Source organism: Callionymus lyra, chromosome 3 (assembly GCF_982586985.1).
Source record: "Callionymus lyra chromosome 3, fCalLyr1.hap1.1, whole genome shotgun sequence".
Classification (NCBI taxonomy): Eukaryota; Metazoa; Chordata; class Actinopteri; order Syngnathiformes; family Callionymidae; genus Callionymus; species Callionymus lyra.
Window position 1 is genome coordinate 22,786,513 of NC_141820.1, and position 15,606 is coordinate 22,802,118.

Consider the following 15,606-nt stretch of genomic DNA (forward strand, 5'->3'; position numbering starts at 1 on the left):
AAAAAGTAGTGCTAAAAATATTTAGGTGCACAGACGTGATGGGGAGTTCTATAGGTTGTGTGAGACCACCTCGAGAAGGAGAGCTTGGTGGATCTCCACCACAATCGCCAAAGAAGCGCTTGCGTTTAAGACGAAAGCGCAAAGGAAAAAAGGGCAAAAAAGGAGAGGTGGAAAAGAAAGAGTGCTTCCCAGAAAAGAGTTACCAGCCTGATGACCGCGATGAGGATGAAGATGAAAGATCAATTGCTTTAAAAATGAAAGACTCACATTTTAAAGATAGGACTCTTATATCAGTGCCTGACTTTCGTAGCAATACTCTCTCCCCTGGATGCTCCACTTACAAGGACTCTTTAGAAAGAAGACTACTAGGACCATCTCCAAAACCAAGTCCGGCCTGGAAAGGAGTGTTCTGTTTCCCTGGGGAGGAAGACGCCGTCAGTGCCATTGTTGATGTTTCTAGTATCCCAAGCCAAACCACCACCACCAGTCCTGTTAACACAGCCCCGGATTTAGCCTGTACCACACCAGGTGGAGGGAGGGTCTATCGCGTTAGGGAAAAAGTACAGGGGGTCCTTGAGAAACCTTGGATACACAAAAGGAAAGGAAAAAAAGACAAGGTTAAGTTAGAGAAGCAGGTAAACAGAGAGGTGGAGTCTGAGGATGCACCCCTTGAGAAGGAGCACAAAGGCGTTGTTCACATCAAAGAGGTGGATGGTAAACTCTGCGTGGTCAGGACAGTGTACCCCAGTGACTATGGCTCTCCAGTTTGGAGTCCTGATAGTGCCAGTGAGGTGGAGGTGCATAAAGGGAGCTTAGTCCCATCCCCTGTTAGTGAAAATATTCTTAAAGTCCAGCTGTCTGAGGAACAAAGTAAGGATCCTTCAGGGTTTCAATTGACTGGATTTAGCTTGGGAACGCCAGTTCAAACTGCAGAGAGGTCACCCTTCTTGGAGTCTGGCTACATGAGTGACCTGCAGCTTACGTCGCCAGGAACAAGTGGCACCACTCCCAGTCAGACTGACTGGCTAGGGATGACCAGCAGCTCAACAGAGAGGCTGGACTCAGCGATGGAAAGTCCTCTGTCTTTGCAGCAACCTACATCTCTTAAATACTTGACACAGGTTTGCTTTTGTTTGCTACTCTATATTTGAAAAATCTGAAATGCTGTACTGAAATAACCATTGTCTAAATACTGATATGAGCAAACTCAAGACACGAGTGCTATCCTTTTTTCATACACAATTTATTCACTGTAGCAAGGACGGTGTTGGTTAATTTCCCTTGATCACTTTATTTTGACTACTTATTTACTATTAAGGTTCTGGTTATTCATTGCAGTGTCCACTGATGCTCTATGAAGCTCTTCCGTTTCACGGTTTAAATTTGGGTTTTTGTTGTCATCCCCCCTCCAGTCTTCCGGCCTTCATCTCCAGGGTCTAATCAACACCACACAGACTGGCTTTCCTTCTATCACTCAATTTCCTTTTACTTGTACTTCCTTTCTTCCTCTAACGGATGTTTTTTTTATTTAAGGACTAAAGTGACAGACAATTGGTTTGTCAACAAAAGATAGGATTCTGTTCGACAAATAATCAGACAGTTTTTTCTGTCTAATGTCCAGATGTTTACCAGCAAACATCACTTTGTTTTTCTTTTCAACTAAGCGCCAATTCTTGGTTAAAAACATCGTTAACTATGGAAATTTATATACTTTAAAGGGCACTCGCGATATTTAGCGGGAGTACTTTTGGAGTATTAACGCAAACGACATTAAAATAAAGCCTTTTTTTTTCTCAAACAATTATTTTAGCCATCGCACATGTCTGTGAACCAAAGAGCTGAAAGTCCAGTTGACCTCAGACATGGAGAACTTTCTAGTTTAGTTTGCAATCATACCCATGTTAATTGGTGGGATTGAATTTAACACTTATCCAATGATATCTTGTATTCTGACAATTAAAACTATAATCTATAAAAACCTGTTAATAATGTGATCAGTTCTGACAAAAGCTAGAAGAGACGCATGTTATTTTAGTGTTACTTTTAAACTTGCTGAATGAACACGGTGTTATCAGATTTTTCACGCCTTTCTTGCGATACTCAATTTTCTAATCTCTTTCCTGCTCTCTCGCTCTGCCTCCCTGTCATTCTGCTAACTTCAAAGAGGCCATGTTTCTAAAAGAGGGTGCGCCACACTGCCTCAGGGGGTGAATCATGGGTGCTGCTGACTGTATTAGGACTCCCATGGAAACCAGTGTGTGCTCTTGAACTGAGATATTTTGTAGAATACCAATACCAGTAAAATGCACTGTGATGATTTGAAAACTGAACTTAGTTTATCTTCCTTTAGTTTAAGTGAGAATATTCCACAGTGGATGACACAGTTTCATTTATAGTAAATTGGCAAAACACAATTCAAGCCGTGGAAAGAAGAGCGTGTGGTTGATGACGACTTCTGCAGACTGCAACCTTCAGTGTTTGCTGTCAGATTGAAGCGCGATACCGTGTGCAGTAAAGAGGTTAATCTTTTGTACCAGATGGAAATGTTTCAGATTTTATTGAAGGAACGTTGAGACGTGACATTTATTAGCGTGTACGTGTAGGACTCAAGGCTGAGGGACAAATCGTTTAATTTGCCGGTGAGAGCTTGTGACGCGTATAGCTTCCTTGAAGAATGAGCTATGATAGTGAGTTCTCCGGACCACATAGGTGTGACATTAGAAGCTGTGTAGATGACGGGTGACTGCTGTCACGTAGGACATCCTAAACAGCGGGATCTATAGCTTGGCCTTCTCTTCATTTCTGTCAGGATAATACTGAGAAAAATGCAAGTTACCATCCTCTACAGCCTACCCGTGGTTTTATTTTTGGCTACCGCTGCAGTCTGCCAGCTCACTCTAACAGTCCAAACTGCTTAAATCAAGTAAGAGACATAAGCTCACAAGAAAGAGTGCTGGATCATCCATGGCAGTATTATATAAATGTTTATTTCCAACCCCTGTATTTCATAAAACCAAATGATTACCCTTTATTAATGGTCATTACATTATTTCAAGCTTGTCTTCCTCTCTATGTTGTTTCTTCCTATAGATCTCGGAGATCTACGTGAGCGGTGAGTCAGCTGATCTCACGGCGAAAGAGAAACTGTTACTATGGTGTCGTCATGCCACCGAAAACTACCCGGGCCTCCACTGTGCCAACTTCACCTCGTCCTGGAACAACGGACGCCTGTTCAACGCTCTGCTGCACAGATACAGGTGAGAGGCCGACAACGTTCCTCGCTCATGGGGAACTGTTTCCTTTCATTTAGAAACATCTACAAAGAATTTGGTTGTAAAGCATTTTTTACTTGTTGACTGTCTTTTCTTTTTCTCAAGTGCTTTATTTTCTCTTTAATTTTCAGACCAGATCTTATCGACATGGAGGTGGTTTCACAGCAGAGCAACCGTCAGAATCTTGAACAGGCGTTTGAAATTGCAGAGTCGCTAGGAGTCACAAGACTGTTGGATTCAGAAGGTGAGAATGTTAATCCTACATTCTGCATGTTGGATATTACAATGAAAGAAATATCTATACCATTTAATAATCATGTTAAAGATTCATCTGTTTGTGCATCAAATTAAATCTCTAAATATCAGTCCAGATATTGGCACCAAGCATTAGCACTTAAGCATTACCAACACAATCTTGATCAACCTTTTCTTTCTTTTTGGCAGATGTCGATGTCGTTACTCCAGATGAGAAATCTGTCATCACCTATGTTTCTTCCATCTATGATGCCTTCCCCAAAATCCCGGAGGGAGGCGAGGGAATCCCAGCACATGTAAGCCATGCCTTTAAAAAAAATTGAATTGGTTATATCAAACAATTGGACCTTTGTGTAGTGCTTAGTGCGGCAGCCTCCTAGCAAGAAGTTCACAGGGTTCGTAAAGTAAAGTCCACTAGTGACTTTAAATTGTAAGTGTTGATGGTTTTCTGTCTACATGTGTATCTCATATGTGTGAGGTGATCTAGTGGAAGGTGATTCTTTGACCTAATATTACATTTAATTCTTCACCAACTGTTTATGTTAAAAGCTATTGCACGAAAACCATGGAATTTAGCTGATTCTAATATGGGCGAGACATTTACTTCAGAAGAGTGCATGCGTCAGAACTCTATCTCATGACTTTATCCCTCTGTCTTGGTAACCAGGAGGTAGACCTTCGATGGTCCGAATATCAGTCCAGGTTCTCCTCTCTTCTCCAGTGGACCCTCCAGCAGAAGAGCCTCATGGACAACAAGAGCTTCCCCCAGAATCCTGCCGAACTCAAAGTTAGTTTCTACTTTGAACTTTGTTAACATTTCTTATTTTGTCCAATCCTCGCTTTACACACGTCAGCTTTCTTGATCTTGAAACACTTACTTCCCTCTTCCAGGCACTTTACAACGAATATGTCCACTTTAAAGAGACAGAGATTCCTAATAAACAAGTGGAGAAAAGCCAAATTGAACATCTCTACAAACTCCTTGAGGTGAGATGGTGCTGGGGAGCAGAGATGTGAGAAGGGTAGAGGGTCATGGGTTTGTTCTTGGGTGATTTTTTTCTCCTTGAGTGACTTCATCGATGAGACGGATCGTGTGACTGAACTCATGATGCTCCAGAACTACTTTTTCCGACCTCTCACTCAGCTGATTGTGTGAACCCTTCTGATGGTATGTTTTTGTTTTTACACGTGTAGGTTTGGATGGAATTTGGTCGCCTCAAACTTCCCAAAGGTCTCCATCCTCACGACCTGGAGGAGGAGTGGGGGAAATTGATCGTGGAGATGTTGGTCAGAGAGAAAGCTCTGAGGTCAGAGGTCGACAGGTATGGAGTCACACAACTCATCTTTTTCATATCTTACCCCTGATTGGATAGTTTTTTTGTTCATATTGTGTTCGTTAGCATGTTGTATAGTTGTAAACAGGTTTTTGTTTTAGGTATTTGATATTGTTCTTTTGTCAGTCTCTTTTGTGTATTTGTGTCTTTCTTTTTCTCTTTTCCTTCATTTTATTTGCTGAACATTGTTTTATGTGCCAGTTTGTTTGTTTCCCCTGATTTATTCTTCTTTTAAATTGTTTTCAGCTAATTTTTCCCACGTATAATAATGTCCTGATTTCAATGTGATTTGCTTTAATTTTTCTTGCTTTGTACAATTTTGTTCAATTGTGTCTCATTCTTTTCCAGGGTTGAGGTTCTTCTTCAGAGAGCTAACAAGATCCAGAACATGGCTCTGGACTGTGAAGAGAAACTGACTTTGGCTAAAAACACACTACAAGCTGTGAGTGAAATGATACTGACAAGTGAACCACACAAAGCAAGATTTTGACTTAGCATATAAGTTAATAATAATAATAATAATAACTAATAATTCAACTACTATCAGAACAGGAAGTCCAGAATAGATCATTCTCTAGGCTCTGCAATGTTAGCTTTCTAGTATGTTAGCATTAGCATGACTTCATTAACCTTTGATTCGATGACAATTCACCAGGTTTTTTTCTGCTTGACTATTTTATTTCTACTAGTCTAAGCTTTGGCTTCTCAACTCATGAATTACTTACAAGAGATGAAACTATTTGTGCTCAGGACATGTCCAGAATAGAAAATGGCGAGCCGGTACAGTGTGAGAGCGAGCTCGCCTGCTACCTTCAAGACTGCGAATCTCTCATCCATGAACTGAACCAGGATCTTAAAGTTCTGCGATCGAAGAAGTACTACCAAGTCGAGCAGCTGGCCTTCAGGTAAGTCTGTCGAGTTGGTTACGGTTGAACCCGCAGGCCACTAATAGCACCTTATCTATGCAGAGTCTCGTGCCTCCAGGAGGAGCTGGTCTCCTTCAGGCTCCAGTGTTCCAGTGTCTACAGGAAAGGACATTTTTCCCAGTCTCTCGGGAGCACGGGGCCAGACTACACAGACTCTGGGCTTTCTGTGGGTCAGACTTTGCTGGGAGCTCTAGGAGCCGTGGGCGCTATTGGCGCCGCTGTCCTTCGACGTCCCATGGCTCGGTCGGAGCTGGTGGCCATGTCTTCATCCGAGGATGAAGGCAGTTTGAGGTTCATCTATGAGTTGCTTGGATGGGTGGAGGAGACACAGGTATGTGTCCTGGTTACTCTTGTTCGTTTTGTTGACTATGGCCCTTTTTGTTGTTTACTTATGTATGTTCTTTTGTTGACTCATGTTTGTTTTTTGACTTGTGTTTGTTTGTTGACTTATGTTCATTATGTCAACTTTTACATTTTTGGGTGAATTTAGATTATTTTCTATTTATTCACTCGTAAAGACAAATCCTGCTTCGTTATCTTGACTGTTATGGTGACTTATTTTTTTGTTGTTTTGTGTGTTGCAGGAACTCCTGGAACAGGCTGAGTGGGGAGCAGATCTTCCCTCGGTGGAGAAACATCTACAGGAACACAACAACATTCACACTTCAGTGAAGGAGCTGCTGAGTGGTCTGCAGGAGGCTCGCTCTTATCAAGTATAAACACACACACACACAAACTCACCCTCATTGTCCTCAAACATCTAGACAATCATATCTCATCTACAGAATAAAGTCTCGACCAACTTCAGGAGCAGTTATGCTGAGACACTGGCCAAACTGGAGCACCAGTACTGCAAACTTCTGGTAAGTAGGATAAGTAAGAAAACATATTTGACTGTACAATGATCATAATATTATGACCACAGAGAGTTCAAATGGATTTTAATAGACATCTTGAAAAGTGTGCAAGGAATGACTTCATCATCCCTTCACATCCTCTCCCTGACTTTGGGTTATCTGTTGTCCGTCACCATAGGAACAGTCATCTTGGCGTCTGCAAAGTCTGGAGAGTCTGCACGCCTTTGTGTCTCACTGCACCGAGGAGCTGATATGGCTCAACGAGAGGGAGGAGGAGGAGGTCGCCTTCGACTGGGGCCACAACAACACTGACATGAATGCCAAGAGAGAATTATACAGCGTGAGTGGGGGAAGGGGATGTTGTGGTACCAGCACAACCTCCGTTTGGGTCTACGACGTATTAATCTGGTGTCTGTTCTCAGGAAATGAGATTAGAACTGGACGAGAAACGAGGGGTGATGAGGTCACTGCAGGAAACGGCTCACAGACTCTGTCAGGAGAACCATCCTGCCAAACAGACCGTGGAGGTGAATATTCAACTCTGACCTTTGACCTCAAGTTATTCTCTCATCTTTTTTTGCCACAGATGAAAAATTTAAATGTCTTCTCTCTGTGATGTTTACAGGCGTACATCGCTGCCATGCAGACCCAGAGTCAGTGGGTGGACCAGCTGTGCGTGTGTGTGGAGCAGCATCTCAAAGACAATACCTCCTACTTTCAGGTGACACACACCGTCTTGACAAACGGCTCCCTGTCGAGATCTATTTCCTAAGGGTTTCCTTGTGGAAGTCACTAGATGACTCTTAATGTCAGAGCTTTAACAGCACAATGTCTCTTAACTTTATAGTCATTAAAGGTTACTGCCATCCTCTATTTATCCCTGCAAACATCTTGAGTCCTTTTTCAATTTTATTAACCTTTATGTATACAGGTAAAATATCATTGTGACCCAGGGTCTCATTTACAAGAGAGACCTTGAAATGTCTACTGAATCTTTATGGACCTATTATAATGTTTATCATGTATCATATCATATCTATATTTTTCTTGACTTTAAAATGAGTATAAAAAACCCCCACTAACATTACATTTTAGTGCTTGTTTAGAGGTATTAAGGAGGTAGACAACATATATAAGGGAACATTCATTGATACAAACACTTAGTGTTTTAGTAATTTTAATTAATGTATATTCCAAGCTGTACATTTTTGATGGAATGGAAATGATTTTTCTCTTTTCAGTTCATGAGTGACACCAGAGACTGTGAGTCTCATCTGCGACAGCTTCACGACACCATCAAGAGACAGTACACTTGTGACAAAAACAGCCGCCTCAGCAAACTGGAGGATCTGCTGCAAGACTCCATGGTACCAGAACTGTCGCTCATTTTTGTTGCATAAATAGTAGACGGGGCTGCAGAGGTGCAGATCATTTTTCGATCTCTCTAGATTGTCATTTAATAATATTGTGAGTGTCGCATCATACTCTGAAGACGCATCGACGATAGACTTTAAGCTTTGTGGTATCATCACTGATGCTCTCTCATCCATGCACATCCTTCTGATAACACAGTCTGCACGTTGATGCGGTCATTTGAAGCAAAGAACTAATGAACTCATCTCTCATAGGAGGAGAAGGAGCAGCTCATCGAGTACCGCAGCACCGTGGCTGGCTTGATGGGGCGGGCGAAGACGGTGGTTCAGCTCAGGCCCCGTAGTCCAGACTGTGTGGTGGCATCCACCACACCGATCAGAGCCGTCTGCGACTACAAACAGATAGAGGTGACTTGACTTCTTAAACCTGTGTGTGCTTGAAGAGGAATCTCCCTCCAATCTCCGTCATTGAATTGTTAATTTCTTTACTCTCAGCCGCTGAGAATTCTGATTAACGTTATAGCACTCTCGACACACTGTCCCCCTCTCCAGATACCTACCTTTCCATACATAACAATTCATTAATTGTTATTGTTATTATCCCCTGCTTACAATTTCTAGATCATGATGTACGTTTGATCCTTCCCTTGCTTTGCTTTGTTAAACCACACAACGTTAATAGGGTTATTTGTTACAAAGCTATATTATAAAATTTAATATAAACTTTTTATTTTAGCTTCCATGGAGCCACAATGATCGCTTTAGAAATTTCTGTCTTTCTCCAATTTAACGCAAAACAATATTAGCTACGTTTGCATTTATTATGTTTTGGATGACTAGTTAACTAAATGTACAACAACAGTCATTGCAGGATTAATTTTGCTGACAACATTTCAGCAATGTTAACACTGAAGCTAATTTTAACCATTGTGCTTAAGACATTCCAGGAGCTAGCTGTAGTTTTTTCCTTTAAATTGCTGTTTTGTGCCAATTTTATATATAATTTCAACACGTTTTGCTTGGTTGGTTAGAACTTGAGGTGGCTTTAAATATTCTGTGGAAGGACTGAGCTGCTGTAAAAAATCCTATCTTTCATATTTTAGCCACCCCGGTGTAGTTCAACCAAACTGATAACGGTTCTAGCTTTTGTAGACATTTTTAATATGCATCTATGGGCACTTGCTGTCATGACATTTTCCAAGTGCCTTCATATTTCCCAACTTTTATTAAGCATCATTACATCCTGGTCAGCTCCACATTTCCACATTTGTGGGAAATTGCTAGCAGAACTTTGTGTTGACCCGGTATATGAGTCCACACTAAGCACTGACAGAGGAGTTTTTGTGAGGATACTCAGCAGCAGATTTTCACCTCCAGTAATCTCTCTCGCTCACTTGCCTATGTCTCCCTCTCTTCCCCCGTACCTCCTTCTTCCCTTCCTTCCTCCCTACCCTCCTTCTCCCTCCTGTCTATCGGCTGGAAAGAAAAACGTTCAGGTAGATCCACCTAATCTTTCCCTCTCACATGCACCATGTCATAGGGAGCATTGTTAGTCCTTGTCCAGCAGGGAGCGCCGCTGTGTTAGGAAAAAACGCTTCTTCCTGTGTTGATGTTTTTGTTTGTTTGAGAGGCAACTATCAAATTCCACAGGGCTCTTGCTAACACCATGACTCCATGTTTATAGACATTTTTTGTTTGTTTTTGCCTTTTTTTTCTGTATTTACAAAAAAATATATATATTAAAGTTTAATCATTTTTTTAATGCTGTCATTGTGTTCTCTCATCTTTGTAACTCATCTCCTCGTCTGCCATCCGTCCATTCATCCTGGTTTTCCACCATCTTTTCGTCGCACCCTCAGATCACAATTAACCGCGGTGAGGAGTGCGTGCTGGAGGACAACTCTCAGAGAACCAAATGGAAGGTGATCAGCCCCACAGGGAACGAGGCCATGGTGCCATCTGTCTGCTTCAGCGTGCCCCCACCAAACCAGGATGCCATCGACACAGCCAGCAGGTCTGTTTTTATGAGGAAAAAGACGTAGGAGAACAAGGCTGAAGGACTCGTATACTCTTACAGGACGGAGCAGATGTACCAGAAGGTGATGTCTCTCTGGCATCAGCTGCACGTCAACATGAAAAGCGTGGTCTCCTGGAACTATCTCATCAAGGACATCGCAGCCGTCTCTGAGTGGAACCTTGACTCGGTCAGACTTTTGCCTGTCTCATCACATCTGAGTCTCTGAGGCGCTGATCTCAACTCTTCCTGTGATCAACAGGTCCAGGCTCAGGAGCCCGCCGGGCGACAGCAAGTCTTGGACCGCCTGGAGTCACAACTTACGGACTTCTTGTGCGACAGCAAGGAGAGTTCTCTGTTCACGCCGACTGAGAGACGAGAGCTAGAGGTGGATGTTCAGCAAGCTCTGCAGCACTGTAAAGACCTGCTCGTCAGCCTGGAGACCAGTAAGACGTTTCTTCTTGGTAGAGGGATTTAAATAGTCTGGAGTGTCCAATTTATTTTGTTTTTGTATCTGTGAGAGACCCTTAATGTACATTTAATATGTAGATATATCAGTAGCATCAGAATATATTTTTTTCATTTAAAAAAAACAATTGTGTTAAAAAATTCCTTTATTGAATTGTTTAATTTGTGTTCATTTTATTTATTAAATGAATTAAATTATTTGTATGTTTAAAGTTTGAAATAATCTTTTTTTGTTAATAATTGATGGAAAATAAACATTTCCTATTTGAAAGATTTTTGAACACATAGTTTGATAAGTACAGTAGTCAAATTTCTTTTAGTTTTATTTGTCACATGATTGTCTGAGCATCGCATGATCGGTTGTAAGTCCGATCAAGAAGTTCTACTATTTGTGTGGTTCTATTATACCACATTTTTATATATAATGTCAAAGGCTATGAGTAAAACATATACTTTAAAATCATTGTAATTACAATATCATACTCTGTGTTAAACAAAATCCGTTCATTTAAAAAGATTACCTTTTTTGAATTAAATTAAAAAAACAACAACTTTAAAATAGATATTATTCAACAAAAACTAATGTGTTTTCAATATAGATACTTCGGATTAAATGATTCCAAAAATGATTGATTCATTGTTCTTATGGCACTGATATACTTCCATACTTTACATGAAAGGCGAAAGAAAAGGTCAGAAGACACCATATTGAAAATGTTTGTTCCACAGTGGAGCGGGACGAGTCGACGCCGCGCCTCTACCTGTCCGAGCTGAAAGACGTCACTCTGCGACTGAAGGAGATTGAACAATCTCTTCTGATACGGCTGCAGAATCCACCTCCCAGTCTGACACCAGGTGACCTTGGTGCTGACGACGTCATCCTTGCACAAGGGCAGCAGGTCAGTTTGGTTAATTCAAGCTCTGCTTCTTCTCTCATGATTCTGAGCTGATTTTACTTCATTTCTAGAAGCTTCAGAAAGAACTGGACGCCGTGCGTTCCCAGTTAGCCTCACTCTCTCCTCGCTGTGTCAGCTTCTTGAATGAGAAGCCGACGTCACCCAGTTCTCCAGCATTGCGCTCAGAACTCAACCAGAGCATGGAGAAGATGGACAAAGTGCAGCAGATCTCGACATCCTTCCTTCATCTGTGAGACTTTATGATTCGACCTGTGCTTGTTTTCATGCTCAACACACGCAATAAAACGTTCCTCTGTGGTTCTCCTTTGCAGCACCAAGTCTTTAGGTGACATGACGAGGAATCTCGATGCAGCAGAGAGCCTGGTCAGGAAATATGAGGAGATCTTGAGTGATGAATACATCATTCCTGCCGACATCAAGGGCATTCAGGACTTACAAGACCAACTCAGAGTAACTATTTAATACACATTAATGGGTTGTTCCATTTTTTTTATTTAGATTCACATTATGCACATTATGTTTAAAAAGATTGCAGAATCAGTTAAATGATAAAGTTGTCCTTTTTATTGTGACCAAAGGGTTACTTTAAGTACAGATGAATTTATCTTAACCACACCATAATGGACAATATTTTTAAAAGGAACAAAAAAAGGAAATACTGGTAATCTATAAATTAATTTAAAAAATATTAAAAGTTTTCCTGACATTCATTTGATGTTAGAAAAACAAAGTTTGTTATTCACAATGACTGTGGCCAGCACCGTTATTGAACTATCCAAGCTAGCAAGTATAACCTTTATTTTGAAATTCCTTTCACTTTACTAAAAAGTTTGAAAAAAAATGTATCTATTACGTGTTATAGGATGATGTCATTGGGAAATGTTATTGGTAAACATTTACATTGACACTTAAACATGCATAATGTAATTCACAACACTTCAATTAAAAGATTTGATCCTTGACACATGACAAATTTTCATGTATACATACAAGAGCCAATAAGTTCAAGGACTTGTTTCAAAGAATCACCCAAAGACTTTATCTGTTGTTAACTTTAGTGTTAAAAAAATTCAAAATATTTGTTAGTCTAACTTTGCAACTCTACTTTCCCCTAAAGAAAATGAAGACCGATGTTGGGGAACAAGAGAGCATCATGAAGTCCTTGCAGTCACAGCTAGATGGCGTCAGAGAGGCAGGATCCGACCTCAGTCATCTCCAGCCAGACAGAAGCCTTGAAGCAGGACGATACCAGGAAAAGACCAACGGTATCGCAAAGAGATGGAGTGAAGTCCAGAGCCAAATGGACACCAGGCGAGTAGAAAAGTAGTTATTTTATAAAATCTTGTACAAGTGACTAAAGTTGTCTTTTTTCTCAGGCTGACTGATCTAGACTCGCTTTCCTTGGAGCTGCAGCAGTACAGAGAGGGACACTCAGGGCTGATGAAGTGGATCGTGGAGACGACAGAGCGGCAGGAAAATACACAAGTTGGTCAGACGGACAGTAAAGCGCTCTCAGAACAACTGGCCCAACAGACGGTTTGTATTCAAACTCTTTCTTGTTGTGACTTTACGCTAATGTTATTTTACTTCCTGCAGGCATTAGTGGCAGAAATTGAGCAGAACCAGACTAAGCTAGATGATTGTCAGACCCACTCTAAAGCATACTGCAAGTCGGTGAAGGTAGGTTTTCAGTTTGTGTTCATTAGGGGCCACACTTGTACTTCATTTAAACGCCAACGACGAAAGACTTTCATGTCATGGCTTGCAAATGGCCTAAGTGATACAAGTTTGAGACCCCTAATATTAATTATATAGGGAAAGGAATCTTGGACATGAACATTTTTTAACCATGTGGTCTTCACGTGTAGTCGTACGAGCTTCAGTTGATGACCTACAAGGCACACGTGGAGTCGATACACAACTTACCTGTCAAGCGAAGGCGGATCCAAAACTCCTCTGACGCCATCACTCATGAGGTCAGTGCAAACACACACAAACTACATGTTTAACATGTTGGTGTTGAAACTCACAGAGGTGTGCGACAACTGTTTGTTTGTCCAGTTCATCGACCTGCGGACACGTTACACGGCTCTGGTCACGCTGACGACACAACACATCAAGTACATCAGCGACGCACTGAGAAGACTAGAAGAAGAAGAGGTGTGCTACTCTCCTACTGTTAATGTTTGCATTTTTACGTTTTCAACCGTGTTGATCTCTTTGCAGAAAGAAATGGAGGAAGAGAAGCAAACGCATGTCAGCCAGGTTTCCGACTTGCTCGGTTGGGTCAAAGGCCTTCAGAGTCGAGCTGCAGGCTCCAACTCTGCTGCTGCTCAACAGGTAGATAAATGTTTTTATTGACTTCTTCTTTATAGCTATTAGTATTTTTTTGAAACACTGAAGCTTATTTCCTCTGATGTTTGTCTTCTTCAGGCACTCAATGATCAACTGGCTGCTAAGAAGGATGAGGTGGCAGAGGCTGTCCGGAGCACACAAGTGTTCCTCTTGTCCAAACAAGCCAACAAGTAAGTCCACATCTGTAATGTTTAGCTCTGGATCCATATAATGGTCATAATTCTTATTGAAAATTGTGTCTTGATCAGGTTATCTCCTGAGGAGCGAGGTCAAGTGAAAGCGCTGCTGGAAGATCTGACCAACACCTACAGCCAACAACTGGAGCAGCAACAGGCAAAGGAGGAAGATAAGAAGGTAAAGTATTGTAAGGGGTTCAGCTGCAGTGTGTTGTGCTTGGACGTGAATGCAATCATCACGTTATCAAGTGTGTGTCCTGTGTCTGTCTGTCTGTCAGCAAGTGAGAGAGTCTATTGAACCGCATGGTTATTTTTTATTGACAATCATCACTACAAAACATCTGTGTTTTTTAACCAAGAGTCTCTTCAGACTTTTTACCAGAGAAAACCTGAAAATTCCCCATTAAGAAATTGGAAATTTAAAAAAAAGAATCTGAATACATTTGGGCGCTTTCTCTGGTTTACATGATCTGAACTGGATTAAAGCATGGAGTGTAACACAGGTCACCATACAAATAATGTTTGAATTCACATTTTCTTTGAGTCATCATCACCGTCATTATTTGAGCTGCACAAAATCAGAGAACTCAGCTTAGACAATAATAGTTACAACCTGTTAGATGCAAAAATGGTTTGGGTTTTAGCTGTTAAATGCACAGTTATTGCATGCATATAACTTGATTTTATCATTATCAGAAACTTTTTTTTACCAGTGTTCTAAAACCAACAATGTTTTTTTTGTGGTGTCAGTAAAGCACATAATAATGAAATAGGATAACACACAACATAACCAATAGAAAAACGGCACACATTCTTAGTTTTAATCAACCATACATTTTTTCATCTTGGTATGTGAAAAGTTGTACTGTAACACCACAGCATTATTTTTTACAACGTTTTGTGCAGCTCTGTCAATCATCATCCGAATCATCTGCTTAACAGCTGTCATGTTTAACACATTGCCCTAGTGGTGACGCTCTGCAACAGCGGCGGACAGTAGAGCTAGAGAGCCTTCATTTCATCCCTTTAGTTACTTATTAGTGTGGTAAACATCTTATTGATGTTACGTTATGTTGGCTACATACATAAAGTTGTGCTTTTGACAACACATTTACACATGCTTCACACACCCTTCAACTGAATCCTTTTTTAAATTTTTTATTTTATCTTCAATTGTTTTCAATTCTGTTCTGAATACATACAATGTGGGGATTAGTCCACCAAAGAGGGCTGCTTTGCCAAACAACAACTTCACCATTTGAGCATGTTGTGTCTGGATCACGAGATTGTGTCGCTCACCGTTTGTCACGTGTGATATTAATGTGTGAAACCTTAAACCGCATTTTGCTTAAAGAAAACACTAACGGCTGCAAACGAAGACGTCGTATCATGAGGGCGAGAGTTCTCAACAAGTTAGTTGATGGCAGGAAGAGAGTCAGATCAGGACAAAACATTCTTGGATTACTGTGAACAATATCACTGGGGCAATTGCTGATAGCGTTTGGGAGTAGTTGGCATTGATATTGACATATCTACCTCCAAAATGTCCAAAAACTACACATGTTCATGTCAGTAAGGCGTCAAACATGTAGGGGCATGCAGTATGCTAACAAACAGCTTCTCACCTGTGCGCCTCTGCTGAGCCAAATCTGCTACGAT

At 41.0% G+C, this 15,606-nt stretch overlaps 1 protein-coding gene across 13 annotated transcripts in view; it reads left to right on the forward strand.

The window, feature by feature from the left end:
• The window catches only part of macf1a (microtubule actin crosslinking factor 1a), a 136,214-nt gene that overhangs the window by 61,579 nt on the left and 59,029 nt on the right, over nt 1-15,606 (forward strand). For 8 of the 13 annotated variants that reach the window (XM_087787100.1, XM_087787107.1, XM_087787102.1 and 5 more), the window contains exons 1-31: nt 39-1,121; nt 3,091-3,257; nt 3,404-3,516; nt 3,717-3,823; nt 4,195-4,314; nt 4,419-4,514; nt 4,722-4,849; nt 5,210-5,303; nt 5,612-5,766; nt 5,830-6,118; nt 6,372-6,500; nt 6,573-6,650; nt 6,823-6,984; nt 7,067-7,171; nt 7,270-7,365; nt 7,886-8,011; nt 8,273-8,425; nt 9,877-10,031; nt 10,095-10,221; nt 10,294-10,477; nt 11,229-11,398; nt 11,467-11,645; nt 11,728-11,866; nt 12,534-12,727; nt 12,793-12,952; nt 13,013-13,096; nt 13,285-13,392; nt 13,478-13,576; nt 13,643-13,756; nt 13,850-13,941; nt 14,020-14,125. In XM_087787100.1, coding sequence (XP_087643226.1) covers nt 39-1,121; nt 3,091-3,257; nt 3,404-3,516; nt 3,717-3,823; nt 4,195-4,314; nt 4,419-4,514; nt 4,722-4,849; nt 5,210-5,303; nt 5,612-5,766; nt 5,830-6,118; nt 6,372-6,500; nt 6,573-6,650; nt 6,823-6,984; nt 7,067-7,171; nt 7,270-7,365; nt 7,886-8,011; nt 8,273-8,425; nt 9,877-10,031; nt 10,095-10,221; nt 10,294-10,477; nt 11,229-11,398; nt 11,467-11,645; nt 11,728-11,866; nt 12,534-12,727; nt 12,793-12,952; nt 13,013-13,096; nt 13,285-13,392; nt 13,478-13,576; nt 13,643-13,756; nt 13,850-13,941; nt 14,020-14,125 — 5,112 coding nt within the window. Of the gene's footprint in view, nt 1-38; nt 1,122-3,090; nt 3,258-3,403; nt 3,517-3,716; nt 3,824-4,194; nt 4,315-4,418; nt 4,515-4,721; nt 4,850-5,209; nt 5,304-5,611; nt 5,767-5,829; nt 6,119-6,371; nt 6,501-6,572; nt 6,651-6,822; nt 6,985-7,066; nt 7,172-7,269; nt 7,366-7,885; nt 8,012-8,272; nt 8,426-9,876; nt 10,032-10,094; nt 10,222-10,293; nt 10,478-11,228; nt 11,399-11,466; nt 11,646-11,727; nt 11,867-12,533; nt 12,728-12,792; nt 12,953-13,012; nt 13,097-13,284; nt 13,393-13,477; nt 13,577-13,642; nt 13,757-13,849; nt 13,942-14,019; nt 14,126-15,606 lie in introns of those variants that run through there. The other 5 variants (XM_087787108.1, XM_087787113.1, XM_087787109.1 and 2 more) reach the window with 1 other exon arrangement.